Source organism: Mugil cephalus, chromosome 11 (assembly GCF_022458985.1).
Source record: "Mugil cephalus isolate CIBA_MC_2020 chromosome 11, CIBA_Mcephalus_1.1, whole genome shotgun sequence".
Taxonomy (NCBI): Eukaryota; Metazoa; Chordata; class Actinopteri; order Mugiliformes; family Mugilidae; genus Mugil; species Mugil cephalus.
Genome location: NC_061780.1, coordinates 21,891,987 through 21,906,007, shown reverse-complemented (window position 1 = coordinate 21,906,007; position 14,021 = coordinate 21,891,987). Strand labels below are relative to the sequence as shown.

Here is a 14,021-nt window from a genome sequence, read left to right as displayed (position 1 = left end):
CTAGTAACACCTGTGCTTGAGTTTGCTATGGTTACGCAGCAATGGGACCCGAACGCGAGACACGGAGCGGCGGCAACGGAAGTATTGTAGCAGACGACGAAAGGCAGGACTATACACACACACTCGGGCACAGGGTTAACAAGGCACAAGTGGAACGACTGAGGGTGGCGCACACACGGAGGAACCAATCCAAGAATGAAAAGGGGGTAAAAACGCAACAAAACAAAAACACACTTCACAAAATGAATACAGGAAACAGAAGGAAAACCAAACAGGGTCACAAAAAACACTCCATTCCAAACCATGACAATTCCTTTAAAATGATCTGATTGCGTAAACAAGCAGCACTTAATGAGCACTTAAGCCTCATTAGTCGCCCGGCATTAGTGCATGTTATTAATTTGCAGATCTTAGAATACTCGAGTGTGTTGCCTATGACCTCACCATATTTGTTATTTATTGTTGTGACACAGACAAACAAGTGTACGCATAGTTTAATGTAAAGTCTTGATTCTGAGTTAGTGGTTTATCACTTTGTTATGTATTTCCTGAGATATTCCTTACATGTCACTTAACACATGGGCACTATCTCAATCTAGGCTACAGCCATGTGTCTGTTTAACGTCTTGTGTCTTCCTCCTTTAAGTTAATTTCCTGTCACTGCACTATATGGCCGATGTGTGCCAGAGAGAATTTCTGTTCCCATCCGGACAAAAAAAAACGCGCAACCATTTTTACATGTGTAGTTCCCTACAGGGACAAGCAGGGGAGCTCAGATAGACACGTGCTAATTGCTTTTCTACGTTCACATGTGATATAAGAGATTCCATGGATGGTAATGAGAGCTGTGTGAATTCTGTACGTGCAGAGATCCAGGGCGAAGGTGGCAGGGGAGCATGGAGTGTGCATCTTGTAAGTGGACTGGTGGTAACACACCAAAGCCTTAAATTAGCCACTTTCTGATGCTGTCTGCCTCGCTGTGCGCCTTCCAACTCCTCCTCGCGCATGCCTCCATTATGTCACCATCTGCTGTTATCTCTGCCTCTCTGTCTGCCTCTGCTTTTTGTTTGTTCCTTACTGCCTGTCTCTCACCCTCTCCGACCAATCTCCCAAATAAGCATGGACTCCGCTCTGTTTTGTTTTTGTTTTGTTGTTTTTTTTTTACTCACACTGTAATATCTGTAATGCTTTATTCTGAGCACGCCACAGTCAGTAAGCCCCAAACAAAAACACACCAAGTCATTTACACTGGGACAGTTTGTAAGTAGAGCTCATTATGCAACGTATTCAACCCACAAGAAGTTGTTATTGCTGGTATAACTTCCAATCTGAACCTTTGTTGCTTCATTACAAGTGTGAAATATTTTAATTATAGATCAAAATCGCCGCATGACAATAAGAAAAAGCCGTCCCGGTGTCTCTGCAGAGAATGGTCGGTAATTATAAGTGTTTGTCACAGCAGTTTCACAGAGCACCATAATGAACAGGATAAGGATTCCACTTACTTTTGATGAGATATTGTCTGCAGTGTACTAAGCATATAATTATATATACTGTAGGTTAAGTTAAGTTACGTGTTCCGTGCACTGGAACAGAAGCTCTTGGTTCCTGTTCCTAGGCAATTGTGGTGACTATCAATACACATGCTTCCATTCAGTGCAGCGACATTTCACCTCTCCAATCCCTGTTCCTACGGCCCTCACACACAGAGAACGCACACATTTGACAGAGTTTTTGGCAAAAAAAAAGAAAAATAGAAAAGAATAAAAACTACTTCAATGTTACAAAAAGTCCTTGCAATAATTATTTCAATTTTTCTTTTGAATAATGTCCCCTTTGCACAACTGCTCTTTTGAGTCCTTCCTTCCTTGTTAAAAAGTATTACTTAAAAAAGACATTTGAAATCCACAGATTCCAGGAATAGACCTCCTTCATGCTTACAATCTAATATTCACTAATAAGTAAAGGTACAGTTAAGAGAGTGACTTCAGATATCTACAAATAAGAGATTATACTAGGGGAAAAAAATTATGAACCTGAAAACGAAATTCTACATGTATTTGTAAAAGCTTACCAAGATGAACTTTGCAAGAAGATAATTTCAAAAATACACACACGCCTTTAATCTCTTAATAACGAAAATACAAGAATAATGTAAAATCAAGATGGGAAACTGAGGGCAACACCATAATCACACAGGAGAACTGGAGCAAAATTCGAAAAACATCAATGGAAAACAACAAATTCTCCATTTTTGAGAGAATTTTCATGAAACACGTCACCCGCTGTTTTTGCTCTCCCAATCAAAAGAAACCATACTCCAATCAGAAAGAATGGAGATGCTGTGGAGGCAAAGAGGTGAATCATCATCATACATTCTGGACTTGCCCTGCTGTGACCCCATTTAGGTTAAGAAATCCATCAAATCCTAGAAACTGTGTTTTCAAAAATAACTTTATGTTTCAATTTGCTATATCTTGTTGACCTAGAGAAACTGGAGAACTGTTACTCTTCTGTCCGTCACCACATAAAGCCCACCCAACTGATCTAACTGGCCCGGCAGATCTTCGCCGCAGCATAATCATTTCCCAACTGAGTGACTCCACGCCAACTTGCCCCCACAAACAACAATCTGCAGGCAGTAAAGTTGGTCAGGCTTCCAGGAGACTGATCCACACCAGTTGATGATCTGTGCAAATTCTCTCCTTGTGAGTGCATTTTCTGTGGCTGGGCTTGCTGAAGCAGCTAATACGATAACATGATTGTAAGATGAGACTTTATTTATACACGTGGGGAAATGAAGGTGTTACAGTGTCAGGGAACGACGGTGCAAAATATTTTGACACATTATATTCAAGTCAACGTAGCTAACCAACTATTACTACTAATACCATTAACTGCAGTTGGTGAAAAACCAACTAATGTTATTGGAAGGTTGAACTGTTAGGAGCCTGGATATACATCATGACATTCATGGATTTTATGAATAAAGACAATAGGAGGAATTGCTCTTGAAAATCAAGTAGTGCACCAAAATGACACAAGTGTGGATACAGCACTTGTAATAAAAAGAATAAAAAGCAAGACTGAATTACACAAGTTGAAGTAAAATAGTCCCATCTGTCTCATACGGGGGTTGTTGAGGATGTTTGACAGTTTGGCCAACATCCTCCTCTCCCACCACTTGCTCCGCTGAGTCCAGAAAACAGCCTGGGACAGAGCTGGCCCTCTTTATTGAAAGCATTCAAATCCAAGACCTGCTTCCAACACAGCATGAAAATAATGAGAGCTTTTTACCAAATAGCTCAGAATCCAACTTATTCAATAATTCAGTTACAGTTACATATGACTTCATCATGTTTGATGACTATTATTAGACATTTTAGTCATTTCAGTTTAATTAGCAGCTTGTGGTTGTAAGCCTCATAAGTTATGTCTAAAGTTTGTAGCTTACTTCCACATCTGCTCAGACTCATATAAAACATTAACATTGATTGAAAAGGTTTTTACCGGGACACGTTAAAAAAGAGAGAGAGAGACAAGAAAGGGTCGGCTCTGACCGTCCTTGTGCTGATATCAAGAATGGGGACACGGAGAAAGAAAAACTAAAACATACCAAATAACGTGCGGTGCAGCCTTGGTGAGGCTGCCTTTCAAGGGCACAATAACAGCTCCCTGTCTCGCCCATGTAAAACCCCATCCGCTCCATAACACCACATTTAGACACTACGCTGAGGTGATGACAATAAATTGCGGCTTAGCTTCTAAAAGGCCTACATACGAGCAGATTTGTGCTTCGGTTGGCATTGGACTGAGGAAAAAGTAAGTATTTTATCTGAGTCTTTCATTGATTCATGCATGCACACTTTTAGTATCTTATCAAGGATCCAGCAGGAATATTCAAAGGAAATATTCACTGATGTGTTTTTTTTTTTCTATGAACAAAAAATATAGGAGGTCATGCATGCTCACGCAGGGAAAAGTGACAGAAGAGCAATTTCCTGAGCTTTCTTGTATAGGTGATTGTTACACGTGGAGGCTTACATGAAAGAGGAGAACAAACCTATCAAGGTTGCATTAAGAGAATCTGCCGCCGGGAAACATTTTAACCTAAGTACAAGCTGAAAAGAAAGCAACAATCTGGCACTCTTGCTTAATGAATAGATGGCAAACAGAGGTGGACACACTTTATCTAGATGTAACTAAAGCTCCATCCATTATCATCGCAGCATCTACTCTGTGCACTTCTTGGTTGATTCATACGGCTTTGATCATGTTTCAATGGAAAGTCCCTGTTGAGGGACACTATTTCCATCCTCACTGCTCTCCCGAGAAATTGTTCTAATGGGAATCGTGACGAATTCCAGCAAAATAGCGGCGAAATAGACATGGGACATTATGTTGCAGGTCATTTTTAAAAATCATACACCGTATTTCTGCCAAAAAAAAACAAAATAAAACAAAAAAAAAACATAAAAGCATACTCATCAATGCCGCATTCACAGTATTTGATGTGCAGAGAGGGAGAGTAACTCATGTGATCCTGAGGGACATTCAACGGCGCAACATCATGTCAGCTCCTGTGAAGCCGCGGTTTGATCTTAGACAGGATGAAAAAAAAATAGGCAAAGGAAAAAACTGGGGGAGGTAATGAGGGGAAATAAATGTAGAATTGTTTAGTGCGATGGGAGAAGGTAGTGCAGAAAAGATGTGTGTGGGTTGTGGCACTGGGAAGAGGATGAGCAGAAAGGGAGATGAGAAAATATTTGCATAGCTACAGTATCTTTGTTATTGTTGAAGACCTGGTTGACATTTTATGTCATGTTTCTGGCTAAACTATATTCTATAACTGCCTACCTACATGCAGATAGACTCGACATGGGCACAGTATGTGGACAGATGGGAAAATAACTTCACTGCTCATCACTGCTAGTGTCAGAAACCTCTGCCGCGCTTGTCCCTGACATCCTCTCAAAGCTTCTTCTGACAAGTGTAAAAGAAAAAAGCTCTAAATAAGTGAGACTGATACCTCTTTGTGCCAGACTGTAAACATGCTTCTGCTTTAAATTTGTGCTTTTTAACATGGAGGTCCATGTGGATTCGGGCTTGCATGACTTTTTTTTTAAAGTGTGATGTGATGAAAGTCAAATCGACACTGACTAGTTGCTGATGACGTCACTGCAGAAACGTATAGCCTGTATAAAAACAGGCAGCATGAGCATTAAATACTACTCTGCAGCGTGTCGGAAGATGGGATAGTGTAGCCGGGTTAAAAGAAAGAAAAAGAAAAAGAAATTCTCTGAAGCCTTCTCCATGTACTGAAGCTAAAGATCTAGTAACGTTGACAATGAAGTTCACCGGCAAATAGTCAATGTGCAGCCTAGTCCTCTCTATTTCCTCAGGGCGTTTGGTGAAGTTGTTAACTGGCTGCTGTAGAGAGGATTTGGACCGTTCCTCTGCTAGCGTTAGCAAATGTCTTTTCAGATGAGTGACCATTGCAGTCATACTTTTGAAACTTTTAAAAAACAACTTAAGACTCACCAAATGCAGCAAACTATAACACTTTGAATTAATTAGTAGAATTATTGTTATGATAGTGGTGACTGAAGGTAGTTGACCAATGTATTTATATATATCTATATATACTGTGTGTTTGTCATTATTATTATTGTTATTAGAGGTGTGGTTATGTGAGAAATATATGAATGTATTTATGTTATATTTTATGTCCTTTTTGGACACCAGGAAGATTAGTGGTTGCCAAGGTGACAAATAATGGTGATCCATCTAATAAACAATAAACTTGATGAACTGCCACTAGTTTACTGAAATCACCCCACTGGGTTCCTCACTTATCTTTTTGGAGGCGTTCATGTTGTTATTGTCACGTGATCAGTGACTAGTCGACACAATGCTTAAAGTGTTATTTTACTATGTCATGATTAAATACGAAGTAAGTTGATTGAAGTCAAAATAAAGGGGTTATGTGTTGCCCAGTTGAATCTAAAGTCTCCAGAACACCATGGTCAGTTTTCTGTGGTCGTCATGGGAACTCTCCTACTTGACAGGACCTAGGCACATTTCCATGTCACTCTCAACGCATAAATGGATAGACTGGAGTGCACAAGATTACAATGTGCCGGCATAGAGTGCTTTAACATGCAGCCTAGAGCGCTTGAATAGTTGGAAAAGGTGTAACCCTGTCTCACATTCAAACATTCAGATTTTGCTTTTAAATAAGTACAGGGAAGCTCAAAGGATGATAGGTTTTCTGCACATGATTACAGCTATAGCAGCTCTTTCCCTAATGGTTTGACACGTATGAATATAGCTGTAAGGCAGATCTTTGGTTGATAAGACATTTATATATATATATATAAATATATATATTCCCCCACAAACTAAAATTTCTTTAAATACATCCAACTGTTGTACTAAATGATAGATTTATACTGAATGCAAAATGATAATAATAATGTATATTTATAAATAGCATTTATTACATTTATGTAACAGTCACCCATTACTTAAAGGGTTGACAAACCTGCAACATCCTTGGGGAACAACTCAAAAGCCAACCCTGTATTGTAACACGCATAGCTCACAAGGAGGTAATGTCACTGTTAAGTACCTGAAATCACTGGAATTACAGCATGAAGATACTTTTCTTTCCTTACCAACAGGCAGGACATAAATGCCGCAAAAACAAATAATAAAGTAAATATGCACGGAGGTCCCTTCAGAGTGTTTAATCTATTTCATGTTGCCATTTAATCGATAATGTAGTAACGGGCCTTGCACATTTTCCCCCATGGGTTCATCCGACCTTAAGTTTAATGACATCAGAATATTGACCGTGTGCTGCACACACAGATACACGCGCACACAGCGAACGCAGCAAATTCAATGAAACTTAGACTTTAACCGTTTACGCCGCCTGTGGAGATTTCCTCTGTCTGTCATTATGTCGTCAATACATCTTTTCAAAACTGCGAACAACGGAGATGCCAAACTGAGCAGCCGTCATTGCTGTTGTTAGGAGGAGCTCTTATTTTTTCGTGTACTTATCCAAAGTGAAAGCAGCAGGTTGGACATCCAGATGGACCTTATGGATCATGTGTTCTTTTGAAGATGGTAAGGTCAGAGTCGCTTTGGACCAATTCAAAGACACAATCTTTGCTCTGTTGCTCGGGCCCAATTTTAAGGTAATATCTAAATGACTCCTGCTGCTTTTGTGTGTAATAGTCCTCTCTTACTCCTGAAAGCTCATACGTGACCAGGCACCATCCACTCTGAGTGAGACAGGGTGCACAAGAAGCGCATTCTTTGAAGAGACAGCCATTATCCATTTTACCGAGAGAACCACTCAAGCAAAATCTGCAATTATTTTCACTCACAGCTTGATTTATAAAAATATCTGTTGGCTTCATCTGTTGGTCAGAGCTTTTCATCCTCGGTTTGAACCCCCAGCCAACCCCTTTTCTGAGCCTGTAGGAAAACGTACAGTGACCCCCACTTATATGTAAAACCAAACAGATCCGATGTTTGATTCGTCCATTCAGAAGCACATTAACTCATGTCGGCTGCCAGAACTGCTCTCTCTCTGTCTGTTGTTCCTGCTTGTTATTAAGGTTATTTAATATTAGGAGTCTCCCCGCATCACCTGACACAAGAGCACACCAGTGACTCGGCAGACATCTGGAGCACGCTCTAGTTATATATCATCCTACGTCTGAGTGAGTTTAAAATGAAGTGGATGTTGCTATAAAAGCTCTCACTAATACGCCATCATGGGCTCTGACCTCATTTGTCACCTTTCGTCATCAGCTGTTGCCGAATATTGGATGAACTGCTTTTGTCGACTCTTAAGTTATTGCACCAACATTAAGTAGAAAGTTTATGAACAGATACACCGATCAGCCTCAACATTATGACCACTCACAGGAGAAGTGAATAACATCGATCATCTTGCGACAATCCAGTGTTCTACCGGGACACTTTTGGACCTGATATCTGTGTGGATGCTACTTAGACGTGTACCACCCACCTAGACCAGACTAGACCAGACACCCCCGCCTCATAGCAACGACACTCCTTGATGGCAGCAGCCATCCCCAGCTGGATGCAGGTTCAGTACAGATACTAACAAATCCAAAATAGGGCCCATACATTTCCCATTTTTTTTATAATAATAATAACAAAATAATATAAATATATAAATATAAAAATAAATAAAATATAAATAAACCCACCCACCTACCTGGCCCTGGGGTATGCAGCCCAGCAGTAATACATGTTAAGACTGCGTGAGTGACAAATACTCTACCTTCCATTTAAAAAAGTGATCATTGGTCCCCAGATCTTCTTATATTCCTCCAGTCTGTCGCTTAAGACATATCTCATGTTCTCTAGGTGGAGAGTATCTGTTAGTATGGTTTAATCAGCGGTTTAAAAAAAATGGGAGATCTTTCGCCTTCCGGCGCTGCAAAATCAATTCCTTGGCACAAAGAAGACCATAAGACATTAAGCGATATTACGCCTTCATGAGTTTTTGGGAGTTTCTGAGACACCAAATAAAATTATGACAGGCTCTGGCTTCATTTGCACTTCCAACACATTAGTAAAAAAGTCAAAAATCTCCAACCATTTTTAATCTTTGGCACAAAACAAAACTGTGCAGTAAGTGTTTCTGCGTAGTTGCGTTTATCACAAATAGGTGACAGATCTGGGAAGATTTTGTTTCACCTCGGCCCAAATCCATTCTCTGATGAGTCACAACTGTTTTAGAGAATATTAGGAATGTGGTCATAATGTTATGTACATATCATATAATAACATAGTGCTGGTAAGTATTAGAATGCTAAACAAAAATGGTGAACATGGCAGGCAACACTGCATTAATGGTATGTTGGTATGCAGATGTGGGCATGTCGCTCCATATGGGACCAGCCTTATAGAAGCCATGGAGCCTTATTGGAATGTGTTAGATCATGTGGTGTATGTGTGTCTACATTTGTGCAAAGCAGAAAAAGCAACAACCTTCCTTAATTATGGTTCAGTTCCACTAAATCTGACCTTTTGCCAATATACTGTATAACAGGCAAGCTAAATGGAAGGCACTAGGCTTTTATTAACAATAACAACAAGCGTGTTTCTTTAATAGTGAAATAGAAATTGAAAAATAAAGGTCTCTGAAGTTACTGAACTGTTTTTTAATTGGTTTTAATGCAGCAAGACTGGAAACACAGAGGCTGCTTTGAGACTGGCATGACAACGAAGGATCAGAGGGTCTTGAATAAAAGCCTTGTATAATTATTGTAATAATCTTCAGTGTGCAGGCGGGCAGGGATTGAGACTCGGAGCTTTATCACAGAGCACTTCCTTCATTTTAACGGACAATGCCCAATTACAAAGGTGCAACTAAACATTTTCAACTTGAAGCGCAGACATCAAGAAAGCTGTTTAATAGGACGACACCTCTCAAAATACAGGTGTGAAGAAATGATGTGCTGCTGTATGACTCATGCTGATATATTTTTTTTTTTTGCTTTTTCTCTGTGATGACACAAAGGAAACGTAATATGAAATAAACACATTTAAATGATAAGGAGCATTGTTCATGTTGGATTTTAACATTTATTATTGTCTTTCACCAGGTGAAGCATCAAGAGAACATTTGTACCAAGCTCAAAGAAAAAACAGGCAGGATTGGATGGATGGAGCTCAAAAAGAAGAGGATTTAATACAACTGCGGTCCTGTGTAAAGTCCAAGACAAACACTCAGTCTTTAACACACAAAAAATATCAGTGGAGAGGCAGATGTGGCCACATGACTGGAGATCATGAGTGAGCTGTGACAAATCCATCGCCCCTGAGTGGAGATCTGGATGTCGGCACGTCCAACAGACGCTTCCTGAAAAAACAGAGCAGCTTCATGCTTTTGCTCAAGTGATTATTGGAGGAATTAGTCACAGTTCATCAGCTGAGACATCATCTTAGGTCTGAAGTCCTGCTCGAACGCACTGAGCATTAATCATTTGTTTTTCTCTTAATCTTTTGTCAGAAATATGTAAAAGTTTCAGTCAAAACTTTCATTCAGAAAAAAAAAATCTTGTTTGGTTCTTGTCAATAAATTAAGTCTTTGGTTTTTACACACTTTGAGAGAGTCATTCAGAAGCTGCAAACTTTTTTAACTTAATCTTGAAAACCAAAGCTAAAACTTACATCGAAGCAGTTTTAGAAAGTTGACATGTATCATGCTACTTCAACTCAAATGAAAGTTACACTAACATTACAGCCACATGCACAGCCCTCAATGATATTTAACTTACTATTTTCATAAATGTCAGACTTCTTTTTCCATTTTTCAGCACATTGCGGATTAAGTTAGTCCATAGATCTGTTTGTTCTGAAAGGCAGTAATGTCAGATAATGTCACAGAATGAAAGCTGCTTGTTATTCACAGTTTTAATAACGGTGCAGATAACCTCTGATATTTTAGGTTTTTTATTAACTGACAAAGCGTGTGGTATATTCCATCAGTAGTGGATCATAGTTGTTGACTCTAGCATAACAATACTTATTTTTCTACATAAGGATTTAATCTGGAAAGAACACAGTTTTGCCCAACAATGAACACTTCCTCACTGAACCAGTCGGACTGCCCCGAGGTGAAGGTCCCCGTCCCGGTCTTCTTCACCATCGGCGTGGTGAGCCTCGCCGAGAACTTCCTGGTTGTGGTGGCCGTCATACGGACCAGAAACCTACACTCGCCCATGTACTGCTTCATATGTAGCCTGGCAGCCTTCAACACCATCGCCAGTCTCACCAAAACCTGGGAGAACCTGATGATCGTGTTTGCCGACGTGGGGCGGCTGGAGAAGAAGGGCTCTTCTGAGACCAAGCTGGATGATGTGATGGACTCCCTGCTGTGCATGTCGTTTGTGGGCTCTCTTTTCAGCTTCCTGGCCATTGCCGTAGACCGGTATGTTGGTTTGGACTTGCACATTGAAATGTTTTTGTGTTTTTTTCCAGTTTATTTGAATCTTGTTCTTCTTTTATTCCTTACTCTATCCAGCTATAACAGCTCATCATTTTGTAACAACTAAGCTGCTATGACTAATTAATTCCACTTGTGGAGCATTACAGTCGGTCAAAGTCTAAGTTACTATAGATCCCTTCATGGTCTACGTCACTGTGACATCACGATGTTCACTGGAAGCAAAACAGAGAGAAGCTTGAGGCAAACACTGTCAATTTCAACCATGAAAATGTCGTCTTGCTTTATTTTTTGGTGCCAAAACCAAAAAAATCAAACACTCTTAGTTGAAGTTTTATCTTATACCAGCCACTGCCAGTCGTATCCAACTTTGGCAATTAAAATAAAGGATTGGAGTGGGACAATCCACAACACGCACACTTAATATCAGATCAGATTAATATGTAATACATCCTCAGTTTCAGCCTGAAAAACATCATGGGTTAGACTGAATTGTGACTGAAATTACGTTAACTGAATCTTTATTTAGGGGATTCTTGTTACATGTTAATGCTAATGCTAACCGCTAGGTAACGCAATGTTAGTTGTATGTTTCAGGGGAGTCCAGGCTGAAGTTACTACTTTACCCTCCACACTGGTTCCACTTACTTCACTTGATAAAGACAGACCAGACTTCGTCCTCTCTGTGTCCTTTGGTCAAATCGCCCATCCAGTGAGTGAGAGTGTAGGGGTCGGCGAATATAGTCCCATGAGTCAGAGTAAACTCTTTTGCATTAGTATATTCTCTAAAATATGTGTTTTCTTCATCAATTCGTGCCAAAACACGAATAAAATATGCTAACTGCTGTTTACAGGCTATGGTGTTTGAGGTGTTTTGCCTCCAGTTAAGCCCCGCCCCTCAAAAAACATCACATTGTTTACAAACTGTGAAGGGGGCTATAATTCATCCAAACACATCCCAATCACCCTTTCAAAGGCAAAAATGATGCTGTGTTGCTAACATATCAAGACTCAAGGGATTTATACTGATCAGTCATAACATTATGACATACATCCATATTTTGTCTGGCAACAGCATGTTGTTAGTGGAGGTGATTGGGTTGAGAGGAGGGGTCAATGCAGACAATGAAATTATTTGTTTCCTCTTCCAGTTACATCACCATATTCCACGCACTCCGATACCACAACATCATGACAATGAGGCGCACCGGGGTTATCTTGGGGGTCATCTGGACGACGTGTGGGGTGCTGGCCGTGCTCATGGTGAGGTTCTTCGCCTTCAACTTCATCATGATCTGCTTCGTCGTCTTCTTCTTCGTCTCCTTGGCGATCATCTGCTTCCTCTACGTCTACATGTTCATGCTGGCGCGCATCCACGCCAGAAAGATCGCGGCTCTCCCCGTCGCCGGTGGGGGCAGGTGTCGTCACCACTGGAGGTGGGGCAGCAACATGAGAGGGGCCCTGACTCTCACTATCCTGTTCGGAACATTCTTGGTGTGTTGGGCCCCGTTCTTCTTCCACCTCATCATCATCATGGTGTGCCCCATGAACCCATACTGTGAGTGTTATCGATCACTGTTCCAGCTGCATGTGGTGCTGCTGATGAGCCACGCCCTCATCGACCCGGCCATATACGCCTTCCGCAGCGCCGAGCTCAGGCACACCTTCAGGAAGATGCTGCTTTGTTCAGACTGGATGTTGTGCTCATAGAGATGATATATTTAACAATCCATCAAGTTGGAGTAACCTTGTTCTTTAGAAACATTTATTCCTATTTATATAAATCACATTGTGACAATCACGTCACGAGAAGAGGTAAAAAAATATATTTTATCCCAAATTTATGGGCAACAGTGTATTTATTTTTTATATCATTATTTATTCACTGAGAGAACGCAAGTCCATCTTTACCTGAAGACGTCTTTAGATCCTTTGGGTTCGTCTATATTCACACACATATCTGTGCTGTCACTGAGGCCCCATTCAGAGCTTTAACATTCATCCTATTGCCTCCAATTACTGACCTGGTATTAGCTGTTACAGCAGAGGTTTATGCCTCTGCGGGACTAGATGCCATAACCTATGCACATAGCGTGTGCTACGTCTGGCTAACTACGTAACAATGAAACGCTAGTTGCCGCTGTGTCTTTTTTGACAGCTGGGGTTCATTTCTGTTTCTGCATCCGGCTGCATTTTCAACAATGGAGACAGAAATTTTCACCGAAGTCATACACACGTTTCTATCTCTCTAACCTCCTCCTTGAACTTTTCCTCGTTGTGTTCCCGCTTTAATGATCCAAAGCAATCTTTCTGAAAACTGCAGGGATGGAGAAGAAGTAATACTTATGTATAAATGCGCTACTACCAAGAAGACCAGTAACATCTCTTGGGGACTTTTTTGGGGAGGTGCATGTCAGGCTATGGCACCAAATTGACGGAGCAGCAGAAAACGCCTGTTAAGGTTTATTATCTTCATGGTTGAATGAAAACACATCTCTGTGTGTTCCTCTGTATATATTTTGTCCTCGTTAAGTAACTAGCATGTGTCCATCCGAGGATATGCACGTGTCATCCTATTGATTCCACTTTACCAAGTGTCTCTAGTAGTCTCTAGAAAACCTCTTCAAAACTCTGACATATATGACATATATCATGGTACTTAATATTGATTATTCTTTTAAAAGGCGACCTGAAAGTAACTCTACCATTATATCAACATCCCTCAATAATATTTAACTTGCCATTTTCATAAATGTCAGAGACTTTTTCTGCACAATGTGGATTGATTTAGTCCATAGAGCTGTTTGTTCTGAGAAGCAGTAATGCCAGATTATGTCATTGAAGTAAGCTGCTTATTATTTTATTATTATTATTTATACTATATTAATAACAGTGCAGATAACCTGTGATATTTTGGGCGATAGATGAAACTGTTTTACTAGTCAGTTTTAATTCTACAGGTCCCTAATTAATTTTTTGAAATGTTAAATGTTTTTTATTAACTGACAAAAAGATGATGATG

The 14,021-nt window shown here is 40.2% G+C and overlaps 1 protein-coding gene across 1 annotated transcript; it reads left to right on the top strand.

The window, feature by feature from the left end:
- The first annotated feature begins 6,800 nt into the window (after window positions 1-6,800).
- Window positions 6,801-14,009, top strand: mc2r (melanocortin 2 receptor). The gene is made up of 3 exons (XM_047599299.1): window positions 6,801-7,205; window positions 9,657-10,984; window positions 12,151-14,009. The coding sequence occupies exons 2-3, from the start codon at window positions 10,632-10,634 to the stop codon at window positions 12,707-12,709; spliced, it is 912 nt and encodes a 303-aa protein (XP_047455255.1). The 5' UTR covers window positions 6,801-7,205; window positions 9,657-10,631; the 3' UTR covers window positions 12,710-14,009.
- Window positions 14,010-14,021: the final 12 nt, after the last annotated feature.